The sequence below is a fragment of the Eutrigla gurnardus genome, assembly GCF_963514095.1.
Source record: "Eutrigla gurnardus genome assembly, chromosome: 15".
NCBI classification, from domain to species: domain Eukaryota; kingdom Metazoa; phylum Chordata; class Actinopteri; order Perciformes; family Triglidae; genus Eutrigla; species Eutrigla gurnardus.
This window is the reverse complement of record NC_139938.1, coordinates 758,133-774,155: the sequence shown is the minus strand read 5'-3', so window position 1 is coordinate 774,155 and position 16,023 is coordinate 758,133. Positions and strand designations below refer to the sequence as shown.

General features: G+C 41.1%; 1 protein-coding gene across 4 annotated transcripts; it reads right to left on the bottom strand.

Moving 5' to 3' along the window:
* Nucleotides 1-266: 266 nt before the first annotated feature.
* On the bottom strand, nt 267-15,315 carry tcerg1b (transcription elongation regulator 1b (CA150)). 4 transcript variants are annotated; one of them, XM_084028117.1, is made up of 21 exons: nt 15,239-15,315; nt 14,058-14,307; nt 11,833-11,985; nt 10,698-10,965; nt 10,356-10,598; nt 7,963-8,022; nt 6,703-6,903; nt 5,931-6,034; nt 5,608-5,696; nt 5,346-5,506; nt 4,987-5,068; nt 4,588-4,723; nt 4,334-4,423; nt 4,090-4,208; nt 3,723-3,873; nt 3,286-3,450; nt 2,303-2,485; nt 1,913-2,092; nt 1,602-1,685; nt 1,215-1,315; nt 267-1,049 (listed from the first exon to the last, which is right to left on the bottom strand). In XM_084028117.1, exons 1-21 carry the CDS (start codon nt 15,283-15,285, stop codon nt 848-850), a joined length of 3,069 nt encoding a protein of 1,022 aa, XP_083884243.1. In that variant the 5' UTR covers nt 15,286-15,315; the 3' UTR covers nt 267-847. The 4 variants fall into 4 exon arrangements, with proteins under 4 accessions (XP_083884243.1, XP_083884240.1, XP_083884241.1 ...); XM_084028114.1 differs by having other exon boundaries at nt 1,898-2,092; nt 15,239-15,313; XM_084028115.1 differs by lacking the exon at nt 7,963-8,022 and having other exon boundaries at nt 1,898-2,092; nt 15,239-15,313.
* Between the last annotated feature and the right edge of the window lie 708 nt (nt 15,316-16,023).

The following is a 16,023-nucleotide window of genomic DNA, read 5'->3' as shown; positions in this document are numbered from 1 at the left end:
AAGCAGGGAATCCATCCATTCTCCCATTGTCTGCCAAGGGGCAATGATGTGAATTAATGGGATTTCCAGAACCTGAGCAGTTTAAAAAGTAGCATTGAAACAAGTAGACACATTGACTAATTTAAATCAAGTCAACCTCAATGTTTGATGGTTATTTTCTCCATATATATCTGGGCTTTCTTCAGTAATATTTACATAAGCGATGCATACGTTATTTACATGTGTGAGGTGTTTGTTTGGAAAACAAAATCCACAGGATGACAAGATGAAAAACAGCGGAAGTTGCCTTTATTTAATTCAACAGAGAAACTGCTGCAAACTTGGAGTAAACCACTGAGCAGAAACTAACATTCACACTGAGCCGCTGAAACATTGACTGGCAAAGTGGAGCAGTAAGGCTTAAGGACGCCTCAGACACATGCACACACATACACTCATGCACACATCACACACGGACACATTCTCACACTCACTCATCTTCATTTACATCAGCTATCTTACACCACTATGGCTGCTTAGGCGGCAGCCTTGTCACTATCCCTCACCCTCTAATGTGGTCAGTCAGAGGTGAGGGTTCAACGGCCCCCTTGAGATCAGGTAACCTCTGTTCCCTGCTGTTGCCTTAAACGCAGGGCTATTTCAGGGTGAAGAGGTGACATTTCACAGAGACCTTAACCGTTAATCTCTACGGTACATCTCTAAGCAACATGAACCCCAGCAATAACACTGTGGGGTCAGTCTTGGGCCTGAAAGATGGGGTTCCGTGGGGAGTTAGAAGGAAATCATGCTCTGGCCAAAAGGAGGGCAAGGAGGATTAGGGCACTGGCCAAGAAGATGATATAATTGGTCACTTGGTAGAGCGTCGGGTGGGCTCAGAAGCAGTGGGGGGAGGTGGTGGGCCACGCCGGTCTAGGTCTTCAATGTAGAACATGATGAGCTTCCTGCGCTCCTCGGGTACACACTCCAGAACGAGGTACCGCTTGTCGTTCTGAAGGATCTTCTCCACATCCTTCAGATGCTGCTCCGAGTCCTGGATCAGCTTTCTCGACCTGAGGGAAGAGAGGATTTGAGACAGGAAGAAGGGACACATTGATTCCAAACTTTTTAACAGCAATGCATATTGATAACATGTGCAACAAAACAATTTGTAATCTTCTTAATTGATATTAGTGACTTGTTTCGCTTATCTAGTGTGTGAAAGAACGAGTACCCACCTGTATGTGATGAACTTTGTCTCCTTCAGGAGGGTTCTGAAGTCAGCTTTGGCTGTGATGTACTTGTCTTTAATGTAATCTTCAAACTCCCGCTGTCTCTTCTGCAAATAAACAGATTAACACATCAGAAAATGCATACAGTCTAATTAACTCAAACCATAACACCCTTAAGATGGATAGATTCAATTCAGAACTGGGGTTTGGATTTTATGAAAGAAGCCAGCTGATGTTGGGCTGATGTGTTCCTAGTTTTGTTCTATCTGGATTCTTTTGTTGGTCTTATCTTACTAAAAGAGGAAGAGTGCCTTATTTTTTTACTTGAGGTTCAGGTTGAGGAAATGACAGTAATACAAATTTTCATAATTAAACAAGAAAAATAAGTCTCACTCTGTCACTGGAGGAGAACTTAATACAGCGAGGGTCCTCCTTGATAACCTTCTTCACCTCCTTCCAGGTGGTTGTCAGAGTGATCTACAATACACACAGAACAATCTGTCAATAACCTCATAAAATGAATCAGGGATCAAGTCAATCAAAAATAATGAATAAAGCACACAAATTGACATAAGCGTATTATGAACCTTTTAGCCAGGCTCAATATATGTGTGCACACAAGCAAATAGTAAACGGAGACAAAATGAATAGTATAGTAGAAAAATAAGAACTTTTCCTGCTTTTTGCACCTTTTTACTTCTCACCATGCTGGTCTCATCAAGGAGCTGCCTAAAATGTTCTTTCTTCTTTTTAGCCAGTGCTTCTACATGTTCATTAAACAGCTTCTCCTTCTCCTCTCTCTCTAGCAGTGACGCAGACTCCCAGCGATGGTCCTTCCGCAGGTTACGACGAGTGTCTGACCATGTTGCATCTGAAGAGCGGACCTGAGGAATGAGTGAAACAAAACTTGTCTTGTGCATATTAACATAACATACTTGCATCTCTCAAATGTTTAGATGAATGATTATCCCTTTATCCAATCGGTTTCTTATCAAATCTTGATAAGTAATTGTGATAATCCAAAAAGATTATGATTTAATGACATTTCTATGCAAGTTTCATGGGGAAATAAAAAAAAATGCAGATCGTCTCACCATATCAGACATGAGCGCTTTGAAATGTTGGATGGCCTCCTCCCTTTTGTGCTGCTCTCGCTCTCGGTCGATCTCTTTGGTCTGTTCTGATCGGGCCTTCTGCACCTCCCGTTCCCTCTCTCTGAGACTGGCCTCTATACGAGCCTGCCGCTCCAGCTCTCGCTCCTTGTCAAGGTCCACGTTCTGTTGAGGATGACAAACGTAGACTGTGTCAATTTTGTTTATCGTGGTTTGTCAAAAATGAGGACTAGGCTTGAAAATAGAGCCGTAAACTCTCCAGTACTAGTCAATAACACATACATGACATACTTAAATTAGGGATGTTAATTCTCATGTTTTTTCACAGCTGGAGTACTCGTATAATATACTCCATTACAGACCGATGAGCCTCACAGAGAAGAAATCTACTGTATTCTCCCTGGGAACAAAAATTAATTCAGTCCATTTCTGTAGTCGACATCTTCACACGCTCTGACTAAGTTTTACTTTAATTATATATATTTAATATTGCCTCCATGGCAATAAAACCAGTTACGTGCGTCAGAAACTCCTGTAACTTGAACTGGGTTTCATGAACATTTTTCGGGCTGACCGACTCAAACAGGCACACACTATGAATGGACTTGAAGCAACTTTAACCATTGAGCAATAAGGCTACATACCACCCATCATGCAATATTGGAGACAATTTTTCCATTCAAAAACAATACCTGATTGTCATCGTCTAGTCTTTGAACATAATACACTTTGCAAATGTAATTTCCAGAAGAAAAAATGTTAGTCGGTCTTGACCACATTTATATATTTTTATATAAACGTTTGCTCGCAATCCAGATACTTAGAAGTTATTGGCCAATTAGTAATCAATCTATACCAACACATGTTCAAAAGTAAAAAGCAATGTTAACTTCAACATTGAACAATTTGTTCACAGCTGCTCTCACACACATCAGAGCTCACTAGTACATACATACTGTTCATACCTTGGCTTGTTTTTCCATGAACTGTTTGAAAAGTTCTTCTCGAAATGCCGAACTCTCCACAGCCTTGTATCGTGGGTCAGTCTCGAGCCTCTCTTTCACTTTGCTCCACCGCTGGCCTCCCTCTATGTGCTGCTCACTTAAGAGATCAAAGAAGTCTTGCTTCACCTGGGAACACACACACACACACACACACACACACACACACACACACACACACACACACACACACACACACACACACACACACACACACACACACACACACACACACACACACACACACACACACACACACACACACGGTCAGCAGTAGAGCAGGACCCCCTGCAGGGTCTTGACTGCTGGTCAATTAATCTCATTCACCTAGAAAAACACCATAGTTAGTCATGTTCTAGAGTGAAACCATACATTGATGTCATTGAATGTACGGCCGATACCTTCTCCCCTCTGGACTTGGAGTCCTCTTTCTCTCTCTTCCTTATAGCGGTGATGAATTCCATGAAGATGGCCTCCCTGTCCTTCATCTTCTCTATGGTCTTAAATCGCGGGTCTCGACCGTGCTTTACAGCAAATTCACTAAACGTTGTTCTGTAAAGATAGTTCAAAAAGAAAAAAACTCAGTCACAAACAACTCATGAAATGATCACATCACCACAACAATACCTTATGTTAAATATTGATAATATATTAAGATATTTAATATAGCGAGTAAATTCCCAAATTGAGAAATAACTTCAATTAAATCATATATCAGCTTCACTCATGCTCAAAATGGCTACTACAAAAATGGACCTGTTTCTTTACCTTGGTGTGAACTTTGCCTCCTCCATCATCCTCCTGAACTCGTCTTTGGCCTGCATCAACTTGTTCTTCTTCTCCTTTCTCTCCTCCTCCGCTCGTGTCTTCACATACTGATCAAACACCTGAAGTGGACACAATCACAAAACTATGAATGAAGGATTTAAAAAAGAAAAAGCCAAATACATGACACAATACTTTGAGAATGAGTGAGGGGACAGAAAAAACACATGAGAATAGGAAACCGAACCTGTTTCCTCTCTTTTGGGTTGAGCAGAAGGTAACGTGGGTCAAATACAATCTTATGAAGCTCTTTGTCCCATGTCGAGAATGCAGACACCTACACGCAAGAAGGACAAGGCTGGCATTAGAAAGACAGTCCATTATAAACTTGTATATATTAGAAGATTAGACGATGTCCAGGGAAGAAAGAAAAAAAATTCACATAACTCCTAACATAGGAAAATTGAGAAAAAAACGTAAAATTTCAGAATTTTGTGTTACCCCTCTCTCCAGCAACATTTCTCTGAACTGTGTCATCCGGGCCTCGAGCGGCACTATAGCTCGTTCTCTGGCAGCTCTGAGCTCTGCCTCCATTGCTGCTTCCTTCTCAGAGTCCGCCTCCTTCACCTCCTCCTTCCTGTGAGGGTGAAACCGCAAAGGTCAAGAGAGGTGGAGACACGAGGAAGAAAAAAGGAAATTACAAGAAAAGGGTGAAGGAAGAGTGACAATATCATTTTAGGGAGATATGGTGAATCCTTAAACATAATTTTTCATTTTTTAAGATTATTGTTTGGGTTTTTATAGATATAGCTGAAGAAAGACAGGAAAGGGGAAGAGGGAGGACAACATGCAGCAAGGGGCTGCAGGTCAGATAAGTAAAGGGAGATACATATGACTTACTTTCTCTTTTTAGCTTTGGTTGGTTCCTCATCCTGATTCTCTTCAGTAGCGATGGCTATTTCTGGCTCCTCCTTACTGACGCCTATGAATGAACACAGCAACAGGAAATAAATACTACACATACTGCAGCACACAACATTTAAGATTAATAGCAGCTCTTTCTTGCTCAATATAAAACCCACCGATGGACCTGTGTTTCTCCGGCTACTGGTTTTGTGTCTTAGAACATGTAGTTGCTTAAAATGATTTATTATTAAGGCGACTAATGAAGCAGTCACCACATATTTCACATTCACATCAAAGGTATTGCGCTGAATGTCATTAGCACTGACTGCATGTGAGCGTGCGTTTGTCCACACCTGTCTTCTTTCCATCATCCAGGCCTCTCTTGTGTGGCGGCTCCTGGATGTGCTTGTCAACATCGGATCGACCAACCAGCTCCTCGGGCCGGTCCCACATGGACAGTCGTGTTGTGGGGTTGTAGAAGAACACACGATCATCACCCGTCCATACCACACACCTGATATTTTCAAAATGGCATTAGGTTTATTGCAATAAAGTGGAGTGGAGTGATGGTGTAGGCTGATTTGTGATGGTGTACGCTGTATTGTGGTGTTGTACCATGGCGTGCCAGGGATGGGGTTGGTGGCTATTGGTCTTGCTTTCTGAGCTGCTTTTTCCTCCTCTGTCATCTCTTCTTCTTTAGGCTCCTTTAAAAAGAAAGAGACAAATCTGTTATCCTCATTACCATAAAGTTACACCAATAAACAATATCATATCTATATTATTTTGTGGGTGTTGGCCTCCATTAGGATTGTCTGTTGTCACCGATCATGTTTGTGATTTTCATTTCAAGGCACAACTCAGGGAGTCAGAATTGCATCTATTTATTGATAGTGTGAGGAGCTCAGGCATCCAGGGGGGAGCTCGGAGTAGAGCCTTACCTCCTTCTCATTAGCATTTTCTGTTTTGTTCTCCTCGTCCTCCATCTCCATCGCCTCAGCTTCCTCCTGGGCCAGACGCTCCCTGATCCTTTCTGCTTCTTTTTCTTAAGACAGTGAGGAGAAAAAAGCACACATATGTAAACTGTGAATTAACTAAACGTGGTATAGTGTAGCGCAACAAGTGCAGCTTGTTATCAAATCTTCCACGGTTTCATGTTCAGGATACTGATATTTGTCAGCGGAATAACAATCAACCCTAATCTAAATGGTCCTCATTTATATAGTGCTTTTATCCAAAGTGCTTTACAGTAATGACTGACATTCACCCATTCATACACGCATTCACACACCGACGGTGGAGTCAACCACACAGGGCGACAACCAGCTCGTCAGGAGCAATTAGGGTGAGTAGTCTTGCTCAGGGACACCAGGCACTCAGCTAGGAGGAGCCGGGGAACGAACCGGCAATCTTGCGGTTGCCAGCCAACCCGCTCTACCTCCTGAGCTAATCCCCCGAATACCTGCTGCAAGTGAGGCTGGTAAATCTTAGGACAAGTACTGTGGGATCAGGGTTTTTGAGTTTGGCTGTACGGCCTGTCTAACAAATGACAGAGCAGAAAATCAAATTGGGTAAAGCTTTTGAGATTGGCAACACTGGAACCAGCTCAAGCCTAACAGCCATCATCCACAAAATCCATTTGTTCCACTACAAGCCTAGCGGATCGTCTGACTGGTGCCTATCTGTTTGTGTGCACCAGTAAGCAGTACCTACCTTTCTCCACCAAGGCCAGTGGCTTCTCCCAGGTGGACTCCAGTGTTCGGTTGTTGTAGTAATATGTTTTCCCATCAGCTGTTTTGTACTCTGACCACTCAGGGAGCTGCAATGATCCGGCCATGGAGGCAGGGGCTGCCGAGAGAGCCAGCTGTGGGTGCATCATGGAAACTAAAGGTGGGCCCATGCCAGGAAGCATGCCTGTAATTAGTCAGAGAGTAAAGAGACAGACCATGACTCGCTGAGACTCATCTTTCTGTCTGAGCCACTAATATTATTTGCAGTGGACAATACTCTAGAAAAGGCATTTGTGTATACATCAATTTGTGAAAATGCCATTACCCAGGTGAGTGAGAAACTGATTCCCTACAACTTAAAAAGTGCAGCCCCTCTAAGCATTTGCCTCTTCATCTGGAGGAATAGATTATTAAATGATTAAGTCGATAAAAAAAATATCATTTTGTGGAAGAGTCTAAAGATGTATTCAAGAGACATAACTGATTGACAAACACAGGCCACATACACAAAAGACAGAGCACCCACACACACACACAAATGCGCGCACGCACACACACGCACACAACCATGCCACAAAAGAAGACAACACACAAACATGTAACCCTAACCGTCTTCCTACTGCATCTCTACTACGCAAAAGCAGCCAGCCAGTGTTATAGGCACTAACCGCTTGTGCCACCAAGAAGTATTGACTAATCATGTTCGAGCAGGCTTTGGTTGAATAAAGGTAAACGGAACTATGGAGAGCAAAAGGGGATGAACACATTGGCCGAAATGCCAAGTGTCCTCTCATTCATCAAAGGAAAAATCATCATGAAGTGAGTGCTGAATACTCCAATGTTTGCATCACAGAATATGTTTGTTTCTGGCTTGTTTTAAACAAGGGGACACTGGAAACTAAAATGTCTTTACAAATATATAGTGATGTAAAGTCTGCATATCTGCATATCTGCAAGATAGTCTGCAACAATAATCCCATGTGAGTTTAACAAGCCTTATTAACAATCACAAAAGATGTGTGTTCTGCTTCTGGCTGTTGGAATGGAAAACATGATGTGTGTTCTGCTTCTGGCTGTTGGAATGGAAAACATTTCGATTTTACACCAGATGGATCATGTTCACAGCATTCACCACCATGCCACTGTTTGAAGGGTTCCCATATATACCATATTACTCATGTAGACACCATTCACTACCATGCCATCTACTGTAGATCTGAGATGCGAGCGGCTGGGTGTTTACCGTTGGGGCCGGGGCCTGCCTTTACACAGGGTGCACCTACTATCTGCATCATTGCTACACCTGCAAGAACAACGGACAAGCAAGCATCTGGTTGAACACAGCAGGACACTGGACAGCTACCGTGGTGTGTAAGAGTTTGTGTGTGGATTATGCGTTACTGTGCATAATACTAATGCATAATGTTGGAACACCACAAATCTCAAAGTCAATCAAGAACCTCTCAGTCTGATATTTGTCAGTGGAATAACAATCAACCCTAATCTAAAACTAGCCCACGCTGATTTTAATTCTGAATTTTATGCTAGTCACTTCATCCACAAGGACAATAAACAGACAGAATTAACCAGAATAGCTTTTTCTATTGAATTATGTCAAAATGAGAGACAGAATTTTTTTAAAAAAAATCAAAAATCAAAGAGACATAGCAGAGGGGCATTTACATTAGCCTAAATTTAAATTCAAGCCAAGCCACTGCACTTAAGACTTCTTGTTGTGGGACCCTTAAACAAAATGTTGCCTGAAAAATCTGTGCTGATTGACTAAATAGTTCAATGACCAGGACTTTTTCATGAACATGAATGTTCCTATAATCCTACCCTCCAATAACTCCTGGAGTTTGACACCACTGGCTACCCACATTTTTGTTGAAATCAATCATATTATTCAAAGAGACTGTAAAATGAATATCAGTTGGTACAAAAATAAGTGAAGTAGCCGTAAGCATCAGAGCAATCTTTACTGGTTATGGGATAGGGTTAGCCCTATGATACAACAGCTCTCCAATGAATAATAATATTTTTTAGTAAATGGGTCTTATAAGCAATGTGCTTTTCTAATTTTCAAGAATACCTCACGCAAAGCTGTAAATGCAATCAGTCATATATCTTCAGTCATATATCTAAGTCAAAGTCTAAAGTCTCCGCAAAATATTTCACTCAGACGAAAAATGCCACATCACATCAGCAACATTATGCTCTCCATTAGGGGTGTCCTGATCAAGTTTTTTGTCTCTGATTTGAGTCCTTCAATAAACCTATATATACCTAATCTGCTACTTATATTTACATTGCAGCAGGCGATAGGACTAGGAATTGATTAAATATGTATCTGGCACATTGAAATAAAAGGGGGTGGCCTACGAAATTTGGTCTGCCATATTTTTAACGAGCTACTTAATTCAAATGCCAAATGGCCTGGTTTAAAACCATGAAAAAGCCCAACTTAAATGAATGATCTGACATGATTGAAAGCGTAACAAGGGATATGATTTAGTGCTGGCCGGTATACCGGTTCATACCGAATACCGGTGGGTTTTTTTTAATGATATGAATTCTTCATATACCCAAATACCGGTGAGTGTGTAGCGTAGGAACGTTGGGAACGCAGAGCGGCGGAACGTCGCGCCGCCGGACATTGTTTGAGAGGGGGCTGTTTAGCAGCTGCACCAAACAAGCAGCATGTGAGAGCACAGCCTGTGTTGAGCGTACGGACGTCATTGAGCAGTGAAAAAATGGATAAACACGGCAAAAGTTCTGAAACTTCTGAACTTGAAGCAATGAAACAGAAGAACTTGTGCCGAAAAGAGGAGCCGTGTCTGTTTGGAAATTCTTCGGCTTTAAAAAATCCGACGTCGAACAAACAACAATATTCTGCAAATGCTTTCGGGCTAAAGTTGTAGCCGCAGTTGGCACTGCAGGAGAAAAGACGAGTCAAATGTCACTCAAAGACGCGTTTGCTAGGGGGACTGCCTACAACAAGAAAAGCAAACGGTGGAACTATTTATTTTTTCTATTTATTTGTTTCAATATTATTTATGGATGTTGCCTTAATTTATGTTCAGTGGATAAAGAAGTCTTCATTTTGCAGTTACAGGAGACGTATTGTTTACATTGTGTAGCCAGTTGGTTTACAAAAGATGTTTTTTCAAGTTGCAAAACACAATAAAGGGTTCTGTATTTTGACTGCAAAAGTCATGCATTGATTCCTTCACATCATTAATACTAGTGTGACCATTAATGTTTTTCTACAATATTCACTCCTCATGACAGTAAAATGTCATTCCAAGCCAATTTACTGCAGTAATTATTCTCTAAATTATTAGAAACGAAGTTAACACCCAGTCGTGCTTGAAAAAAAAAAAAATACCGTCAAATACCGTGAAACTGATGTAATTTTGGAAAATACCGTGATATAGATTTTTGGTCATACCGCCCAGCACTAATATGATTGGCCAGAGAGAAAAGATTTCACTCTGATTCTGGTTTGCTCTTTTTTCTAGCACTATTTTTTACAGGACTCCAATATATTTATACAGTAGTTCCCATTTGCAGCATAGTAATAGCAACTGCATATTTTGGTCTGTTAGTTTCTTGCTCTTAGTTTGCGGTTCTTACCTGGTAGAGGGATGTGCATGCCCGGCAAGGGCACCCGGAAAGGAGGCACCATGACAGGGGGAAAGGCAGGCATGGCTGCGGTGGTCTGGACCACACTGTGAGGCAGGGCTGCAGGCAGCAGTGGCATGGTCTGCACCGCCGTAACAGGTGACGGCATCGTGGAAACAGTTACCACAGTGACTGGAGACACAGCAACAGTTGAAGACACTGTGGCAACAGGGGATATATCTGCTACAACAGGGGCTTTTGGGAACAAAAAGATAAAAAAGAGGATTTTTATGTTTGCTGTATGTGCGTCTGTGTATGCATGAGTGTATGGTTGATATGAAACTGTGTCCTTACCGGCAATGGTCACAGAAGGTGAGGGGATGTTGGAATTTGGACTGGAGGCGAGTGTGCGGGAGGGGGTTGTGGACGGGGCCTGAGAAAGGGAGGCTGTGGCTGTTGTGATGGCTGAAGTGTTGTTTGAGCTGCTAGCTGAAGTGACCCCCACATTTGGACCCGCCCCCCCAGACCCAAGAAGAGGGTTGAGTTCAGACTGCTGGATGATCTTTACACCATCCGGTTTACTCCACGATGACTCTCTGGTCCTGGCATTGTAGTAATATGCCTGTGGATGGGATAATAGACAAGATAACACTTGTAACTTGGAAAAAACACACAACAATCCTTCCAGCAAGGCCTTATTTAAATAATTTGGTCTAAAATGCACAAATAATCGAATGTTATTTTCCTTCCTCTGTTTATGTGAGTGAGCCCAAGAAATGAGGCTGGACCAAGGGCTGGGAGGCGGGGTTAAAGGAGATGCTAGTGTGTTTGCTCTATGGGCTCCATGGAAGCAGAAGATCACCAGAAGATCCGGGTAATGTTACATTCTGAAGTCAAACTTTTTTTCTTTATGCACCACATGGACACACAACTTTTATACAAATAAAAGGGGTGCCACCTCCAACGCTATAGGTAGTTCAACTACTATGCTTCCTTGATAATGGCAGCAGTCCGTGTACATTTTGGGAGTATAAATATGGCTTTAGTAAGCAAGATTTCTCCTGATTTATTTATTTTACTCCAATGTTAAACATAATAAGATGATTTACCATGGAATTTTCCTTAATTAGGTTCTCTGTGAGTGTATGATACAACAGCTCTCCAATTAATAATAATATTTTTTAGTAAGTCAGTGGCTCTTATAAGCAAGTGCATTTCTAGTTTCAAAGAATACCTCCTGCAAAGCCGTGTATCTAAGTCAAAGTCTAAGCAAAATATTTCACTCTTAGATGAAAAATGACATTACATCGACAACCCCCATAAATACTGATGCTGTATCTTTCTTAAGGATATTTTTGTTTTGATATTATTTTAATATACTTTGGGAAAAACTTAAAGACTGTAAAAATCAATAATTAATTCTATGTACCTTTCTGTGTTAACCAGAATAGGGGCCCTTTGATGTTCTTAAATATAACTTCTAGCTTACCTTTCCCTCTGGCGTCTTGTTCTCTACCCAGAGCTCCTCTGCAGGGTTGAGTGCTGGGGCTCCAGATGCAGGAACGGGAGGCATTCCAGGAGGGAACAGCATTCCTGGAGGAGGGGGCAGGTTCCCCATGGGAGGGGGAAGGAACGGAGGTCTCTGCAGCAAAAGATAGACACCCAGCATTGCATTTTCAGTCTTTTAGGATAGGGGTAGGAATATAAATTGCCCAATAAGAGTCTTCCCAGGTGGCCAGTTAGGTAAGCAGTCGCCTATTTAGGCAGCAGCCTGCCCTTGAAACTCTGGATTTGAATAAGGAGGAATCATTCAATAGAGAATCACACAGGATCTAAGAATCAATTAAGAAGAAGTCAAATGGATTATAAAAGGCTTCTAGTTATATTCTGTTTTGTGTCTTGTCCTAGCTATTACTGCCGTTATATGAATGAATGAATGAATGAATGAATGAATGAATGAATGAACGAATTTATTTATTTCTGTATCAATATCAAGTTTATATAACCGAATTGGTGTAGGTTGAAGCCAAAGCTTATATACCCCTACCCCTTTTACCACCTAAATGTATACGCATTAATACAGAAGGATCAGATCACAGACATTTGAAATTAATTAGTACACTTAAATTTCTGATCACAACAAAATAAAGAGCATAACCCAAAATAGTGCAAAATCATTAAACTTAATTTTCCATACTGTTACAAGAAATTATGTTGTTCTTATAAAGTCTTTTAAAGCCGACTTGAGTGCAACTTAATTTAATATTTTCGGGACAATTATTCCAGATGTTAACCCCTCTAACAGTGATTTTTTACAGTAGTTCGAGTCTTTGGTTTCTCAAATAATAGTGGTCTTCTCAGGTTATAACTGGAATCCTTCATTTTAAACAGATTCTGGATATCTTGAGGAAGAAGTTTATTTTTTGCTATGTACATGGTTTGTATTGTAATGTGTGTATATGTTTCAGAAACGACAAAAGCTTTCTTCATGGTCAATTTCTTTGCAGACTGCCTGCCAGATTGCAGCACTAGACATGGAACAATATGAAAAATGCATGACATGATTATCCAAATAGATCCAAATGATAGCCAAAATTTTGATTTATGATATTATCCTGATTATCATCAAAATATGCTGAAAACTCATAAGGCATACTGGAATCACTTACCTAGGATTAAGTTAAGAAATACACATTTGTATTAGTTTTTTTTATTAGTACACATCTTTTTTTGAATTGGTTGATTGATTGCAATATACGCAGAGTAAATATGTTGTATTGGAACTAGGGCCGGGACTCGTTTAAAAAATATGTGTCTAATTAATTAGAGGCTTTATAATTAATTAATCTAAATTAATCGCATTTTAATCGCATATAAATATTTGACCTGAGAACAGTGAGAAGTAATTTTTTTCACATGGATTTTTAGTATACCATTGAATAATGACTGAATACATAAGCTTAAGCAACAAAATATTGTTTATTTTTGTTCAACCAAGTCCAACAGACCAGTGCAATTTTTGCCATTAAGTGTAGCCAGTGCCCCCCCCCCCCACACACACACACAAATGGACCCCCCCCCCTGCCCCCCTGTTCAGACCAGACCATAACCTCATTAAATAAATACACCATGTTTCTGTAACCAAGAAGTTTGTACACTTCTTTTATTTATCCGTTCAGAGAGAGAGAGAGAGAGAGAGAGAGAGAGAGAGAGAGAGAGAGAGAGAGAGACACACACAGACAGAGAGAGTGTGTATGGTAGTAGACAGTAGTAGTGTAGATATACAGTTGAAATACACATATTTGTTTATCTACTCTTCACATTTATTAAATGTATTTAATTAATCTTAATTAACGCGTTAAAGTCCCTGCCCTAATTGGAACCAAATTTGGCCAATTCATTTCAGACAGCTGTTTGACAATCCTGCAGTCATTTTGCAGTGCAGTTGCATACCTCTTTCTGAGCTCCCTCAATCTCTCACTCCCCCACATGTGCTCTCCATTTAAATGCTGATTCTGATTATTATAATATTATGGTATTATGGTCAGTATGTGTAATTGTATTATGCTTACCAATAATGTATGGCTCATTATTCAAAATAATCTATTTAACCCAGTATCTGTATCAGTATAAATGCTATGTGGAACCTCACTGCAGGCTAAGTTTACAATTCTGCCCTACACCTCTGTGAATACAAGAATGGGAAACAGTCACCTGTAGATGGGGAGGTCCAATGGGTGGTGGCATGCCTCCTGGTGGTGGGATGGGCGGCATGTTTGGGTCAAAGGGAGGACGTGGAAATGGGGGTCGCGGCGGGGGTCCCCTCATCATCCCAAAAGGAGGTGGTGGTGGCCTTAGCAGTGGTGGTGGGCCTCGTAACACTGGGGTCTGGGCAGGCGCAGGCGCGGGTACAGGTGCAGGCGCAGGCGCAGGGCCGCGGAACCGCACTACCTGCTGCACCATTCTAGCACACCAAAACGATATCAAATTACAACCAGTGTTCAATGGCAGATCACAAAGTCACATTAACAAAAGGCCTCTGATATGAGCACTTTGATGAGCACTTACATGGTCAATACTATCTGCAGGTAATTATCATTGCAGGTAAGGCTGGGAAACATAATTCATATTATTTACTCTATTCCAGAAGTTCTCTATTTCCGAGGACACCTTCCCATATAAATAAGGAACATGGTTTTGTCATATTTTACTATTGATTCATGTACAACAGATGAGTTGCAGAAATAACGTTCTTGACGTGCATGTTTTTGCTACGGGGCCATTCGGTGTAGTAGGTGCTGTCCGTTATGTAGCACTGAGGTGTTTATTATCCCACATGTTCTTGAGAGCGATATCCTGTTGACCGAAGTAATATTTTATAATTGGATCCTAATTTAAATAAAACACAGATAATCTCGTATATTAGTAACTAGGCTAACGGAAAAACAGTCCATTCAAAACACTGAATGGACGGATTTGTGTGCTCCTGCTTACTAATGAATGTAGCATAGCTCAGCTAGCTGGCTAGTTCCACATTAACATTTGAGAGCAGATCACACATTTAAGAGAAAGCTGTGTATGAACACAAACTCGGGGCCTGGTGAGGAAGGACGCCCGCCGGAAGGATGCCCGGCGGAAGAGGGAACACATCTGACAGTGTGTGATCTGTGTTTACCGCGTGCCACGAGCGGAGTGGAAACGAGCCGCTTGGCAACACAGGCTAGTTAGCTAGAAGCTAGTTAGCTAGCATGGCTACATTCACAAGTTAAACCACTGTTTATCACAACTTCTCGACCAAGAAATAACCCTAACCAAGTTCGTATAAAATGCCATTATGTGCTTAATTGTGCACTGAGTTCATATTCGTGTTATCACTAAATGTGCTATTATCTGACCTGTTGTCGCTGAACCCGATAGTCTCGCTCTCTGTCTGCTCCGCCATTACAGGAAAATGTAACCCCTCTCTTCCTGGAAACGCCCTTAAGTGTGTCTGCTTCTCCTATTCGCTAAACGTTGACGTCAATCATAGCACAGACCGAGCTGTGTGAGCTGTCCTTGGATGAGGGTTTTCTACAGTGGTTTGGCCAAGCGTTCATTGAGTCCCGTTTTTCATGATGTCTTTGTTCAGTCTGTGTCCAGGGTGATGTTGATATTAAACTGAACTCTAATCATTACCATATTTTGCATATTCGATTAGATTATCTGAGAGAATCTAATGAGATACAAGAATGAGAGCGAATTTCTCTCTCTGTTTATGCAGGTGCTGAATTTCTCTACTTAAAAGTAGTGATAGTCTACCTGGTATGCTATCACCTTAAAACATACCAGAAGCAGAAGAGTCATGACCAGCATGACCTGTACTGTAACCTGGATGCTCCTGCTATTTGGCAGGGAATAATGCCTGAGACAAACCACTCATGAAGCCTACTAGTGCATCCAAATTGTACTTATGGAAAGTGTACTTTTCACCATTGTATAAGTATACGATCTGCATATTATTACAACTGACAATCAGCTACATCTGTAGATGACAAATATTATATTCCTTGTATTAATTTGCACTACACATTTTCCAAAATAAGACAGAACTTGTGTATTGGAACATTTAGAATATAACAGCAAACCAATAGATAAAGTAACAGAGCATTTTATTTATTTGGCCATAACATTCAAATGTAGA